Below are 12098 nucleotides of genomic sequence, written 5' to 3'. Positions count from 1 at the left end.
AAATGTTACGACAATCGAGAAGAGAAAAAAAGAACATGATTTAGATACCGTCATCAGGAGTGACATTGGGTTTCATCATTTTTGTATGACCTAATCTAACCCCCCTGACGTTAAGTCACCCCTTATGATGGTAACTAAATGTTTTAAAAAGTCGGACTTTTTAAAAACAATTAGTTTGAAAGAATAGAAAATTTCATAATATATTTAAAAACAGTTTTTTTAAATGCAGCTTTTGTTTAAGAAAATGCAATGACTGACAATATGCTTACAAAAAAATAATGAACACTGTCAAAATGGAAGATGAAGGTTGATTGAAAAGATTTGCTATTAAGTTTAAGAATGAAAAAACTCATTCAAAAATACGATTTTTTCATAAAAAAAATAATTCTAAGGAAATAATCTGACTATTTCTACAAAAAAAATTACAACATTTATGTTCCACTTTATCCAAAATCGATCATCAGCCCATTCGACGTGTTTTGTCCACTTTTGACATTTCAATGTTTCAAGATGCATGATGAAAAGTGTTCTGAAGTTTTTTTTTGTTCAATACTGTTCATTGAAGATTCACAAAAATTCATAATATTTTAAAACGTGTCTATCCAACATGATAGACAAAACTAGCACTTCAATTTTGATTGTATATTCTATGTTTTTTTTATTGAAAAAAAAATATGTTTTTGCTTATCGATTTTTGAAGCAAATGTTCAAGGGAGGATACGGTTTAAACTTTAAAAATAATTGCAACAGACTAATGACATTTTAATGTTTGTAAAAAATGAGCAACTTTAACTTTAACTTTACTTGAAATTTTATTTTGTTTAAATTCATAAAAATTTTACGTTGTTTTAAATGAGAAAAAAAACAGTATTTAATAAAAAGATATTACAATAAAGCAATATTGCTTCAGTATTGTTAGTATATAAAAAATCTAAATTTAATGCTTTTTTGCAAAGAGAAATTTGTATAAATATTCTGTTTGAAAATAATAAAATATTTCAACTTATTATTTGGATTTTCATTTGGTATGTTGAAAAATGTTTTTTCTTCTCAGATTCAAACATTCTTTATGTTTGAATTTAATTCTTATCATTTCAATATTAATCTTTTTAGAATCGAATAGCAATCTGAAAAATGGCGCAAGGAAACAAATGTAAAAATGTTAAATATCTACACGAAAAAACTTGGATTCTTTTCTAGAAATGTACAGAAAGACGTTCAATTTTAATCGGTTTTTACTTTTCTTACATGAGGATTTTTTTTAATAAATGATTAAATAAGAATCTCACACAGAATCTCAAACAGCTAATCGCAGGAGAATGCATTTTGAAATTGATTTCAGCTGATTGCACTTAATTTTTGCATCAAAATCTTGAAATTTTTTTGAAAAAAAAAATGTTTTTTCCCCTGGTTTTTCGAGCAGATTTTGAGCTTTTGAAAATATGTGTACCAGCCTTATTCAGTAATAAATGTCGGGTTTTTTTTATGAAACTCGCCTTCTTCTCCTTGTCCCTCCAAGGTGTGTCGATGTCACTAGAAATCAAGTCGATTTGCGAGTCGTGTTGGCAAAACTTGAAATTCGGTTAGAGCACCAGCGTACGGAGCTGCAAAGTTGGCTGCAAAGTGGTGCCGGGAGCAGAACTCAATTTTCATTTAAAACCTTATTCCTGGGGCTCAGTAGTACTACCACCTATCGGTGGATGCTGACTACGATAGAACTTGCATATGCTTATGGGAGGGGAAAGTTTTTTTTTTCTTCTTTTTGCTAAATTTGCTTCTAAAACGAAAAACTTTGCTGTTTGGAAACGTGTCAACACTGCTGGGGTTGAGCATAAACTGATTGGAAAATACAAATTCCTGCTTTAGAAGGTGCTCAGGCAGGTATTACCGGATTTGGAATGATGGTTCTGGTAAAAGTTTGGATTAAATTACGGGAGGACAGGTGTTCCAACAATTGGTCCAACGAGCTTTGAATGCAAATTGAAGCTGATTATCACAGTGGCAGATGTCTAAGTGCAATCAAAAATTGTTTGAAATCAGGCATTTTTATTACGTTTTAGAACACTTAATTAAAAATCGCAGGAACATAATCCGCTAGTAGTGACGGCAAAATCCAATACACTACCATGGCAAGCAAAATATAGAATAACCCGAGGCCAATCTTCTTCAACCGGTAGAACCGTTCCCGGGACGCAATCCAGGTTTCTGGTCCCTCGTGCCGCATGTACAGCTTAAGGCCCGGAACGTACACGTTGAACACGTCCTCCCAGGTGACGGTCCGGATGTCGCAGTGGAACTTTTCCCGATCGCCCGGAGTCATCGTCTCCAGCACCCGGTGCATCTTGTCGTTCACGAAGATGAACTCGTGCGTGGCGAAATAGTTGATGAACCCGGTGAACCGTGCCACCTTCCGGTAGATCTTCATCAGGCTGTGAAAAGACGAACTAAGTCGAAACTTCCAAGTCGAATTGAGACAACATCTCACCTTGTCTTCTTGCCATAGTACTTCAACCCAGCGTCAATAAATATCCCGGGAATCACGTGGAACACGATCGTCAACAGCCGGACCAGCAGCCGAGACTGCAAGTTGATGCAGGTTCCAATCCAGAGCGAATTCAACGGCGCGTGATCACCCCCAATCGTTTCCACCAAGCTCCTGAACCGGGCATTGGTCAACGGGTTGTCCACGCTGCTGGTCACGTGGAAGATGGCCACTCGGTCCGGATCGGTCGAAGGAGCCTCCAGGGCGTTCCGGTCCACGGTGTACTTGATGGCGGCCAGCGTCCCGTTCACGACGAAATCCGCCGGCATCACGTCGTTCTTCATGTCGTCCGGACCGGTTTGGATGACCCGCAGTACGCCGCATCCAATGCCAACGATGGCCCCGTTCATACCGTACAGATTGTCTACCCAGCCTTGGACGGGCTCGTTGAATGTGGCCACCACTGAAAATTAAAATGATTTTTGAAAATTAACAGCCTTTTAATCAGTTCCAATTTTTTTTTTTTGTATTTTTTCTTCGAATGGACAAAAGAAACATAAATTTGGCAGCTTTATTGACAAAAACCTCTCAAGACCGATGCAAATATTTTTCATTTTTTTTTTTCGTTCGGCTCTGGCCGGGGGAGGGGAGAAAAACTTGAAATTGCAAGCCATAGTCTAAATATTTGACTACAAAAAGTGTATTAAAATGCATCTTAAACTGGTTATATTGTTTTGCAATCATTACACAGGAAAAAAATCATGTGTAATTTAACCACTTTTCCGGGGTAATGTCACTTTTTCAGTCTAAATTTAGGTCAAATTACATCATAAAAGAGGTGGTATTCAAACTTCTGAAATTAAGGCTTCAAAATTTAAACAACTTTTTACTGTGTAATTTGAAAAAAGGTAAGACTTGAAAAAAAAATGATGATCAGTTTTCAAAATATTTGTACTAGCCTAAAATATGAGAAAATCTGTATCATACGAACGGATTTCTGATCGATCCGGTGTCTTCGGCAAAGTTCTAGGCATTGCACAGTGGGCGGAAACCCACCTCTAATCCCATTAAATTGAAGCCGCTGTTTTTTTCTTCTGCAAAATAGTTTTTCTTATGTAAAAAAATCTCAGGAATCGATTGCCTTACAGCAAACCCACCGGAAATGACGGGAAAGGGTCCATTTTGCCCCATTTGTCCTAAAAATTGGATTTTTTTTTATTTTCACTCTACAAGTTAACCATATTAACATTTATAGGATATCTATATACATATTTTGATGTAAAATTAGCAGGAGAATCGAATGGTGACAATGTCGAACCATTTGGAGTAACCCATTTTGCCCTATGGTCCCTTTTTGGCGAATTTAGGTAGTTTTACTCCTTTTTATAGCATTTAGCGTAGGAATTTCGTAAAATTATTTCTACTATGCGTGCAAAATCGGCAGAAGAATCAAATAATGCTTATTCTGGATCATTCATAATAACCCGTTTAACCCCATGGGCCATTTTTCCAATTTTCCCTAATTAAATTTATTTATAAGTGTTTTGCGTATAATTTTCATAAACTAATCACTGTTATTTGTACAAAATGACCATGAGAACTGAAAGACACTGTTTTGGAATTATTTGAAACTTCCTATTTTACCCCATGCCCCCTTTTTCAAAATATCTCATATAATTTGAATTGTTTTTCGAACAATTTGCAAAATATGGTGATAGATTAATTAATTTGTAACGCGTAAGATGACCAAGTGAATTAAATATTTATATTTTGGAATTGTTTGAAATAGCCCATTTTACCCTAATAGTCCTCTCATCATGCTAAGGCAATTTAGTTCTCTTTAGAAGCTATTTGCGTACAATACTTATTGAATAATGACAATTATCTGTGTTCTATGGACAGAAGAATTGAACAAAGGAATTTTGAGATTACTTTGAACTGTAAATGATCAGTGCATCCTGCTCGTTCCCAATGTAAACATCTACAGCCTGACCAGAATAAACAGTTTGAAATTGATTGATCTTTGAATTGATGAAATATACTTAAAATTGTTCGCAAAAGATTTCACAATATTTTCAAAATAAAATATTATATGTTTATTTTAAAACATAAATTTCTTTTTAAGTTATATTTTTTTCCTCGTTTTTTTTTTTTGGAATATATATATACATTCAAAATTGTTTGCAAAATTCAATTTTTAATATGATTTGTTCTTCTTTTTTATATGTTGGAACAATTATATTATTGCGGAACAGAGTTTTGATTCTGATAAAATTGCTTCATTAAATGGATCAAATATCAGGCTAAATAATTATTTTAGAATGATTACTTTTTTCACTTAAATTTTTAAAAATAAATGAAAAATAAATTTATAAAGAAATTTTTACAATAAACGCTTAAAGAAAAACATATTTGGAGTAAATTACTTTAAAAGCATATTCTTTTTTTAAACAACCAATAAGATTTTATGTATTTAAAACAATTGTTTTTGCTTTCTTTACTGATTATCATTTCCATTCTTTCTTCTTGTTGACAACAATCCAATACATAATTTTGTTGTATTATTTTTCAGGTTTCTATCATTTTTATACGTTAATCTTTATTCATTAGTTAATTTCCATACATATTCATTTGAAAGTGTTGCCACTGTTGGTTACTATTATTTAGTCATAACAAAACTATTGTTTCCTAATGTCTTCTCATCTTTACCTGCAACTTTGCCGAAGTATCAAGAAACATTATTTGTAAAGATTACTTCAAACAGCTATGAAGATTTATATGGACAAATTTATGATGCAAAATGGTTCTCTGAGATGAACGAGAATCATTGGCAAAGTTAACATGTAACAATAAGCCGGAAATTGTTTTATTATATTTGAAAATAATTTCGTTTAATATTAAGTGAATAAATAAAATGTTGATAAACATATTATCTGCTCATCTGCTTTTAAATAATAATGCAGGAATACAAGAATTGATCAAATACTGATTTCCAAAAACTTGTCAGTAATTGTTTCTTATTATTTTGCATTTAATTATTTCAGTTGTCTTAGAAGGAAATATTTATGATTTTTTTTTAAAGCACTTGAAAATAATGCCTTTTATAATGTGGTATCCGGATTTGACCGCTTGAGAAACCAATATTAAAAAATAATAATAATATATTTAAAATTAATTCAGTTAGGAAATTTTGGGCTGAAAATTTATGCCAAATATGGAATAATTTTTGCTGGTGGACTTTTCTAATTTGCGAAAGTGAGGAGAGGTCAAACGTAACAAAGCAAATCTCTCATAAATTTTTTTTGCAAATAATTTTTAATTGAGCATATTAATTTGGCTTATTGAAGAAAATTCTTAAAATTTCAGTGTTCTGATCTGAAGTGCCTTCTATAAAATATTTTCTTTGTTATTTTATATACATTAAAAGCTGAGTATTTCATAATTGCTTTCGGATAAGACAGAAACTTAACATCAAAATAAGTTCTCTAATTTCAAATTATATGCTGTAAAATCTATTCTCCCTAATCAGACTGTAGTCCTGATTTGATTCAGGTGGTGGTAATGACTTATATGGAGATGAAAGAGAATTTAAAAAATATTTTAATTTCTAAACATTTTTTATATGTAACATTGACATTATCGTTATCATTACAAAATCCATTAATTATTTCTTTCGAAAAACTTCAAAATTTTACTGAAAATAGAAGTCTATTCGACTTTCCTGCAGTTTACATCATATTCAGCATGTTTGGTATCAATTAAACAATTTTTAGATTTTTAAATTGCCTTATCATGATGAGAGGACTATTAGGGTAAAATGGGCTATTTCAAACAATTCCAAAATATAAATATTTAATTCACTTGGTCATCTTACGCGTTACAAATTAATTAATCTATCACCATATTTTGCGAAAACGAAACGAAACTATTGGCACTACGCCCCCCGGGGCATGGCCTTCCTCTTACGTGGGATTTCTGCTCCAGCGCCTCTGACGAGACAGGAGAAACCGGGACCGACGTTTTACTTCACCATCCGATAGAAGCTCAGTGGATAAGGCGGGAATCGAACCCGCGTCTCATAGCATCATCGGGATTGGCAGCCGAAGCCGCTACCCCTGCGCCACGAGACCCACACCATATTTTGCAAATTGTTCGAAAAACAATTCAAATTATATGAGATATTTTGAAAAGGGGGCATGGGGTAAAATAGGAAGTTTCAAATAATTCCAAAACAGTGTCTTTCAGTTCTCATGGTCATTTTGTACAAATAACAGTGATTAGTTTATGAAAATTATACGCAAAACACTTATAAATAAATTTAATTAGGGAAAATTGGAAAAAATGGCCCATGGGGTAAAACGGGTTATTATGAATGATCCAGAATAAGCATTATTTGATTCTTCTGCCGATTTTGCACGCATAGTAGAAATAATTTTACGAAATTCCTACGCTAAATGCTATAAAAAGGAGTAAAACTACCTAAATTCGCCAAAAAGGGACCATAGGGCAAAATGGGTTACTCCAAATGGTTCGACATTGTCACCATTCGATTCTCCTGCTAATTTTACATCAAAATATGTATATAGATATCCTATAAATGTTAATATGGTTAACTTGTAGAGTGAAAATAAAAAAAAATCCAATTTTTAGGACAAATGGGGCAAAATGGACCCTTTCCCGTCATTTCCGGTGGGTTTGCTGTAAGGCAATCGATTCCTGAGATTTTTTTACATAAGAAAAACTATTTTTCAGAAGAAAAAAACAGCGGCTTCAATTCAATGGGATTAGAGGTGGGTTTCCGCCCACTGTGCATTGTTTGGAACTTCGCAGAAAAAAAAGTTACAATTTAAAAAAAATATCCCACCTTATTTTCTTAAATTATTCAATCAATTTACACACTTTCGGGGAATTTCCAGGAAATTTGAAATTTCATTATAATTATTCGGATTCATGATCCTTCTGGTTAGTATTTTGCAACAAAATTGTAAAAAGCAACAACTTTCATTGTCAAAATTAGTGTGGGGATCAATTATTGACTTGACTGCTAGTAAAAATCATATTTTATGTGCTTTCTTTAAAAAAAATATCATTTATATTTTTTTAAAGCTTTAGAGCAATTCTATGAGATTTCAGTCATTCAATTTATTTTTTTGTATTTTTTAATCAAGCAGAAACTTTTATTGGGCATTTGTATGCCCAAAGAAGCCATTATGTATAAAAATTTTGCAACTCTTCGTACAAACATGACATATGAAAATTCAAAAACCTGCTTCTTTAGAAGAAATTTTTTGATCGATTTGGTGTCTTCGGCAAAGTTGTAGGACTGCACTGAAAAAAATGATACACGGTAAATTTTTTCATGTGATTTTTTTTTATTTTCTGATATGTTTTAGGGTACACCGCATGTCAACTTTTCAGAAATTGCCAGAATGTGTAAAACAAATTGACCAGGTTATGAATTTTTGAATCAATACCGGTTTTTTTAACTCGAAATATTGTTCGTAATAATTTTGACATTAGGCGGGTTGTTTGGGTGAGACTTAGAAATCATCAATTTTACTGATTTTTAATCTCTGTATGGCCATATCTCAGTAGCTAAGGGTCGCATCAACAAAGTTCAAATAAGCAAAATATAGAAAATTTTCTCAGCTTTTAAAAGCAAGTAAACATTATTTTAGAATCAGTGTTGCAAAAGAGTGATTGAAAAGCTATCAATAGATTATCTCTGCACCAAAAATATCCGAGAGTATACCGGCCGTCACTATAGCTTGTGAGATCTCTTCTTGTGTTTCGTGATTCCCAGCGATGTCATTCTCTCTCTATCACTCCTTCCCTTTTCCTCGACTATGCGCTCTCACCGCTGAGTCTCTCAACCTCTCCGAAAAATGCAATGAGAGAACGCGAGATGGCGATTATGAGCCGACCACGCATGACGCCCCTTCAAACTGCGTTTGCAAAATTGGTTTTGTGGCGGCTTTTGTGGGTAAACGCTGTTGCGGTAGGATGATCGTGGAAGCGAGAATGAGAGAGAAAAGGAAAATGTCAATCGCGAGTGGGTAAACACGAAAACGTGTTCGGCTATATTCGGCGCTGAGAGTTTCAATGAAGAGAGAATAGCAGTTGTATTTGAGGCATGAATATTCAGGCGAGATAATTGTAGTTGCTGAGAGCTGATATTTTGATATTTTAACAACCCTGTTTAGAATGAATAACTGTGACTATTTTCAAAAAAGTTAAAAAAATATTGCACTTTATCAAAATTTTACTGGTTGCAAGTTCGATTTTACATCAAAAAAAAAAGTTCAAAAAAAATTTGTGACCAATATTTTGATTATTAAAAAAAACAGATCTGATTCAAAAATTCAGAACTCGATCTTTTTTTTTTTTTTGCATTTTCTGAAAATTTCTGAAAAGTTGGCATTTAATGCCCCCTAATACATATCAGAAAAAAATGAAAAATATGTTTTTTTTTGCAAATTAAATTTTAGGGACAAAAAGTGAATTAAAAATCAAACCTACAACTTTGCCAAAGACACCAAATCGAAAAAAAAACCCTTTTTGAATTTTCATATATTTTTTTTGTATGGACAGCTGCCAAGTTTGTATAAAAAAATATATGGACAATCAAATCTTGTGCTTTTTACATAAAATACGATTTCATGAAGTCACAACGCAAGGTTTTAAATTATTTGAAACAATTTTTTTAAAATATGTTTGCATTTAAGGGGCAACTTCCACATGAGACGACGTTGTTTCAACGATTTTTTAATGCTTTCATTAAAGGTTTTTTGAGGTTTATGTCCCTCGGCTCTGACCAAAGTCGAGGGGGGCTGGGCAAAAAAATAAAAAAAATATAAAAATGAAATTACAAGCCCAGGTTTTTTTTAAATGCATTTTACAGGCGTACAGTTGCTTTCCAATCATTAGTTTTAAAAATATCAAAGTATTAAAGGAAATTTTTTTTCACAAAAAAAAATTCGTAGGACTGTACATTGGTACTTCATGAAAATTTAAAATGTTTTCAAAGGAGTTCAAACATGCCAAATATGATTATAAACGCGGGAAAATGCATTTTAACTGGTTTTAAGTTGATTAAACTTTAATTTTCAATAAAATTTTGAAGTTTTTCGAAAAAAAAATTTTTTGCCCCCTGATTATTTAGGCCAACTTTGAAGAAACTTTGAAAAATATTTGAAACGGCCTAACATGGCACTAAAAAAAATACTTAGCTTAACATAATTGATATTAGTGCAAAAAGTGGTTCAAGTTGAACGATACATGCTTTTCATATTCAACCCTCTAATTTCCTTGGTAGCTTCAGCGCTTCAAACTGTAATTTCTCGAATACATACAATTAAAAAAAATCTACTTGCACATCCCTCTTTGAAAGTTTGTATGATATCAATTCATTTTTCATCCAATTTGGGCACGGTAAACAAAAACGTTGGAAAATCTTACTTTAAATCATGACCGAAAGATTTTCGTTAAAAAAGGATACCATGAATATAATAGTTTATTTTCATTCCATAATTTAGTTATTTTTGATACCCAACAAATGAGTAAGAACTATTCCCAGCTGTGAATGCTTCAGAAATAAATTATCTGAAAGAAACCTTGAAATGGAATTTACAGGCGTTGTAGATTGAAATAAATAAAATCAAGTTAAGCTGTATTTTTTTTTGTAAATTTTCTGAATATTGGAGCCAAAAATTCAAGATAGTGTATGTATTGTGAATTCCCGGGAATTTTATAAAGGTGCCGGGAAACGGGAAATTTTTTGTGGAAAATCCCGGGTAATTTTTCCCTCGGCGAGCAATTGGACGCTATACTCGAAAATATGCAACTTAACCCTCTACAACCCAACCCCACCTTATGCGGGCTTCTATTTAAAAAAATACCAAAAATCCATTTTCAACCAAATTTTGATCTTGAAAAAGCATTGAAAAGAAGAACTCTTAAAATTTTAGAAAAATTATTGGTTGAATGTTTTAGTTGATTTACGTGGCTTTGCCAATGGTTTAAAAAATGACCTTCAAGTTTGGCTGTGATTTTTACTAACATTTCCTAAATTGAAAATTAAAAAAAAAAGTATGCAATAATTTTTGTTATGTGACTATGCCTTTACGTATTTTGTTACGATTTAAATGATAAAGGTGCCAGCAGCAAATGTGAAACACAAGCAGCAAATTGAAAAAGTGACTGTAAATATATGAAAAAATTAGATGATAAGGAGTAATGATAGGAGGTGGTAGAAAAGGCCAAATACTACCAAAAACAAAGATTAACTAAACAAGATAAATGCAAGTTAAAATTGTAAAAATGAAATATGAAAAAACATAAAACAAAAAAAGTAAAGTTTTTCGTAGATAAAATAAAAATTTTCGAAAAAAAATTGTGGAGTCGAGGGTTAAGAAGGAATATTTTAATCGAATTGGTGTCTTCGGTAAAGTTTAAGGTTGTGATTAGAAAATCCCACATTAACTCCAACCTACCAATGGGTGGCCTTATGATCATCACCGGTATCCGCTCGTAGAACCGCTTCACCAAACATTCCGCCAGAGCCTTCGCGTACGTGTACGTGTTTGGCCACGGGCCCAGAATCATTTGCGTTAGCGCCTCAAAGTGGTCCTGTTCGACCGCGTCCATTTTTTCCACCAAGCTCAGCAGCACCATCGGATCCATCGGTGGGTCGTAAAACTGTTCATGAACCGTCCCCTGGAGGCAGTTGGCATAGGCCGTCGAAACGTACACAAACATCTCCAACCGGGAACATCCGCTCGCACACAGGTTCAACATCTCCCAGGTGCCTTTCACGTTCATCTGGATCGCCTTGAAGAGCGTTTCGTCGAACCGAACGTCGGCCGCCACGTGCAGCACGATTTGAACCCTTTGCCTGATGTATTCTACGTCGGCGGGATCCAACCCGAGCCCATCCTCGGACATGTCCCCTCGGACCACCTTGACGCGGTCACGACAGTTGTTAAAGTTCCGCTGGAAGCTCTTCATCACCGGTACCGAGTCAAAGATCCGTGTCATTCGCTCTGCCGGTGGAACTCCACGCTTCTCCCGGATTATCAAGATCAATTCGCTGGCCCCGCATCGAATCAACTTCTCCAAGTATATCTTTCCAATGAACCCAGTGGCGCCGGTCAGCAGGACCACCTTGTCGCGAAAATACTCCGCAATCGGACTGTAACCGTTGTCCTCCTCTTCCCACAGATTCATCCCACGAGGATCCATTACGGCAGCGCACACTTCCTAATAGCTTTCCAAGAACTTCACTGAACGGAACTTCGACAACTACTAATTCAAAATTCAAAATCCTCGCCTGCACTTGCCTCACTTTTTTCCGCAATTAGAAATTGCAATTCAAATCAGATTAATCGGCGTCGATAACGGCACTACCACGGCCAAGGTGCGAGAACCAGGTTAAGTATCTCCGCCCGGAATTCATAACGATGAGGTCAGCAGCCAACAACCTGCTGGTGCACAAAACTGCTGCAGCGCCGCCAAATTCTGCAGCATTCCCGAGCTCCGAAAAACCACATTTGGACTGCGGCAGATTCGACACGAGTTCTGCTCGGGTGTCACTTGGCAGAGGACATTAATGACCTTC

General features: G+C 34.3%; 1 protein-coding gene across 1 annotated transcript; it reads right to left on the bottom strand.

The window, feature by feature from the left end:
* Positions 1–2029: 2029 nt before the first annotated feature.
* On the bottom strand, positions 2030–11874 carry LOC120427870 (fatty acyl-CoA reductase wat-like). The gene is made up of 3 exons (XM_039592800.2): positions 10975–11874; positions 2486–2945; positions 2030–2429 (listed from the first exon to the last, which is right to left on the bottom strand). Exons 1-3 carry the CDS (start codon positions 11720–11722, stop codon positions 2066–2068), a joined length of 1572 nt encoding a protein of 523 aa, XP_039448734.1. The 5' UTR covers positions 11723–11874; the 3' UTR covers positions 2030–2065.
* Positions 11875–12098: the final 224 nt, after the last annotated feature.

Source organism: Culex pipiens, unplaced genomic scaffold (assembly GCF_016801865.2).
Source record: "Culex pipiens pallens isolate TS unplaced genomic scaffold, TS_CPP_V2 Cpp_Un0011, whole genome shotgun sequence".
NCBI classification, from domain to species: domain Eukaryota; kingdom Metazoa; phylum Arthropoda; class Insecta; order Diptera; family Culicidae; genus Culex; species Culex pipiens.
This window is presented reverse-complemented; position numbering and strand designations above follow the sequence as displayed.